This window comes from Schistocerca serialis, chromosome 5, assembly GCF_023864345.2.
Source record: "Schistocerca serialis cubense isolate TAMUIC-IGC-003099 chromosome 5, iqSchSeri2.2, whole genome shotgun sequence".
NCBI classification, from domain to species: domain Eukaryota; kingdom Metazoa; phylum Arthropoda; class Insecta; order Orthoptera; family Acrididae; genus Schistocerca; species Schistocerca serialis.
Window position 1 is genome coordinate 239,973,336 of NC_064642.1, and position 4,175 is coordinate 239,977,510.

The window sequence follows — 4,175 nt, forward strand, 5'->3', positions numbered from 1 at the left end:
AGGTACATCCATGAGTACTAGTGTCCCCCGTTAAGGATTTCGCTAACAACCCTGCCAGTTTAACCTTCTCTTTCCTATTGAAATGTAGGCCATGCCTTGTGGAATCCCCCTGTCAATAGCCTCGACAGGAACCAATACAATGTCTGACAGAGTGGCCGCCCTACGCAAGCGATCCAACTCCATATTTACTCTCCTGACAGAGCGGTTAAAGTGGGACTGATCATGCTGCACGAAAGCAGGCACCAGCCCAACATTTGTATGGGTCGTTGCCGAGGCTATTTTCACCAGGTCGCACTCAGTACTGTAGCCGCCCTGATCCCTATCAATACTGTTTCCCACTACATCCACTACCATCACCTGATCCTGTTTTGTGAATCCCTTGCACAAGGAATCTGTATCCTCTACCACCTGGCTAAGACTTTCACTTGGCATTAAAATGTTTGTGACGTGGTACCTAATTTTTCCTGCAAAATCTGGCCCACACCTCTTCCATGGCTGCTACCTAGCAAACCGAACTTTCCTCTTACTTTCTACTTTTTTTTGAACAGTTGGTTTCCTAGTGAGATTCTGTTGCATCTTAACTACTTCTACTGGAGCCACTTCCCTACTTAACTGTGGTAGCAAGGCAAATCTATTGGTTGTGCCAATTGGGAAACTGACAGATACTGTCCTCTTTCTGTGGCCTCTGTTCCCACCTGTCCTCCTCCCCTCTTAACCTCTTCAATTCCTCCCTCGCTCTGTCCAAATCAGCCTGAAGGGCTCTAATTTTCTCCTCCTGTTCAGCTATAATCCTATCTCTTAAGCAAACCCTGCAAAAGAATGGAAGAGTCTCGTTTCCTCCCCCAATTCCCACGCCGCTACAATTCCCCCAATGAAACCACCTGTCACAACAGCTGCACAAAACCCCGGAACTACCTTTCCTACTGCAGCTCACACACTTAGTATCCATGGTAGTTTGGAAATTAAGAGATTTACTAAGCGATAACGATAATATATTAAATACAGATGCAAAATGACACTAAATATGTTTTGGAAACTAATATGTAATTAAACTATTACTGCACTTAAATTTGGGGTACAATGCTAAATATGCACCATCAAAAATTAGGCCTGAACAGCCGAATGTAACCCAAACGAACTTTTTGCGATAAGTGTAAGAATACGTAAATAAAAGAAAAACCTTTAGTGGCAAGCTTGGAGAGCACACTAATGAATGTATTTCATCTTGAAGAGTACACTAAAGAGCGTATTTAATTAGTTAAAAGTGTTCAACTACAATTAATTACAACCTAAATTACTTATCTTTCACGAGGGCTCTGTCTCCGTACGTGTGGCCTTGTGCAGAGCTACCAACACAGCCAACATTTCTGACGGAAACAAATTAGGAAATTACACGCTGAAAGTTTTAGGGGAGGTTTGACAATCTGCCTTGCATCAGTGTTGTACGAGGGGGCGTTCAATAAGTAATGCAACACAGTTTTTTCCTCGGCCAATTTCGACTGAAAAATGCGGAATTTGTAGGACATTGTGAAACGTTCCCGCTTCAGCCCCTATAGCTTCATGAAGTTCTGGGAAGTGACGGCACCTTTCGTAGCCTTCGAAATGGGGTCTGTAACAGAGGTGCGTTCGAAACCAAGACCTGTCATTGAATTTCGTTTGGCGTAAACCACAGCAACGCAGTCATTCGTACGCTCTTGTAGAATATCTACGAAGACTTGGCAGTGAACAAAAGCACGGTAGGTCGTAAGGCGAGGAACTGCTGGCACTTTACGAGGCTGATCATGACAATTTTTTTGTCAAACATCGTCACAGGCAATGAAGCATGGGTCCGTTACTTCGAACAGACAACAAAACTGCCTTCCCCCGAACGAACAGTTCAGAGCCGCTCAACTTCAGCGTATTCGTCGCTACAAAAATGCGTACGAACTTCATGGAAACCTAAGGCCTGACAAGTCTGTGCAGCTGGGAGCAGCTCTCAAAACTTCATTGGACTGTCCCTCAAACACCTACAGCTCCGATCTTACTCTTTTCATCAGTTTGGCCCAATGAAGGATGCACTCCGCGGGAAGCAGCATGAGGTTATTGAAGTAGCAAAACGTTAGCTCCGACGTCGACCAGACCAGACCAGACCAGACCAGTCCATACGGTCGCACAAGCCCTCCCAGTAATAAGGTGTAAGACTTTCGCATTTATCAGAGATTATATTCCAAAACAGGATCTGGTAGCCAAAAGGGTGGGGAGTAATATGGTGTATTTGAATCATGAAGAAATTTCTATCAGAAAAAATAATTGTTATTACTTACTGAATCCCCCTCATAATATGTAAACCTGTGACAGCAAGGAAAGGTTTATCGGTTTATTCACTATCGGTTTATTCACTATCGGTTTATTCACTATCGGTTTATTCACTATCGGTTTATTCACTATCGGTTTATTCACTATCGGTTTATTCACTATCGGTTTATTCACTATCGGTTTATTCACTATCGGTTTATTCACTATCGGTTTATTCACTATCGGTTTATTCACTATCGGTTTATTCACTATCGGTTTATTCACTATCGGTTTATTCACTATCGGTTTATTCACTATCGGTTTATTCACTATCGGTTTATTCACTATCGGTTTATTCACTATCGGTTTATTCACTATCGGTTTATTCACTATCGGTTTATTCACTATCGGTTTATTCACTATCGGTTTATTCACTATCGGTTTATTCACTATCGGTTTATTCACTATCGGTTTATTCACTATCGGTTTATTTATTTTGTAAAAAATACACATTGAAGAGTCTTAATTTGAAGTATTTGGAAGTCTTATTAGAAAGTACATAAAAGAAGTTAATAGCTTTGGGAATCAACTACAAAAAGTTGAGATATAGATGGGTGGATCGGATCAGTAAATGTGCCGAATTTTGGAAAAATAAACGTTGTTACAGTTTTGTCAGTAACAGGGAGTAGCTGATGGGTCAAATCCTGTAGGCATCAATGAGCAATTATTTCCGCAATGAAGCTAAGTATAGGGATAATGTAGAAATAGAGGGAGATGAGTGATTGTCTACAGTAATCAGACAAACCAATTCTGGTTGTAGTCGTAATGCGGGGGCGAAGAGCTTGCACAGGGATAACTAACATAGAAAGCTAAATGAAATAGGTGTTCGGAATGAAAACTACAAAATCAATGGTGTCAAATTCATTTACCAAGTTTGTAAAAATTTTAACAAGAGATGTAATTAATTATCTGAATTTAGAATTATCTGATTTCTAATTCTGAAGTGGGGATTTCAGCTACTCCGGTAGTTTACTTACCTATGTTTATTAATCTTCCACAAGGTTTTAGGAATTTCAAACACTTTTCGATGTCTCTTCCGCCGTTACTGTTTATGATAATATCGGCGCCATCAGGATATTCTTTCAAGATCTTGTCTAAATATTTTTCCTTGTGGTGGAAAATTCGATTCACTCCGAGCGCTAATGCTCTTTTGTGTTTGGACTCTGAAGCTGTCCCTAAGACTGTGACATTGGGAACAGTCCGGGCTAACTGGATAACAGATGTGCCGACGCCACCTGCAATGAACATTCTATAGAAATACCAGACAACAATCTAAACAAAAACAAACGAACCAGACGAACAGGTATACGTATGTTAGGATACCAGGGGTATAAAAAACAGTAATTTCAAGAAACAGCACAAATTTCAAAATACGAAGGATGACCCACACTAACGGCAGGAAAGAGATAACTAACGATTCACCATTAGCTGAGTAAGTTGTAAAACAAAACTGTACACTTTCGAATATAGATTATTGATTATTAGCTGCACCATTTACAAATATATTTTGTGTCTAACTCAGTACAATATTTGGTATAAACTCCGGTAAGAAATATGGAATAGTTTTCTTTTTAGAGTCGGTGGAGTCTATGGGAGACATGCTGAAGTAATGTAAAAACGTCCAAAGGAAAAGACAAAACACTGTTACATTGATATAATCTAGCCACCTGTTCTAAGACTTATGTTTCGGTGCGGATGCACAAATACCATTCGACTCTCTTTGGGAATCAAAAATTTGCGAGTAGGAGGTGTAACGTGCGACGGACGCAGCAATATGTTAAGAATTTCGGTCAGACAGGAAGTGTGTCCGGATGGAAGAGAGCGTTAACGTAACCGATATA

General features: G+C 40.5%; 1 protein-coding gene across 1 annotated transcript; it reads right to left on the reverse strand.

Moving 5' to 3' along the window:
* Window positions 1–2,313: 2,313 nt before the first annotated feature.
* On the reverse strand, window positions 2,314–2,787 carry LOC126481865 (uncharacterized). Its single transcript, XM_050105824.1, has one exon. The coding sequence runs from the start codon at window positions 2,785–2,787 to the stop codon at window positions 2,314–2,316; it is 474 nt and encodes a 157-aa protein (XP_049961781.1).
* Between the last annotated feature and the right edge of the window lie 1,388 nt (window positions 2,788–4,175).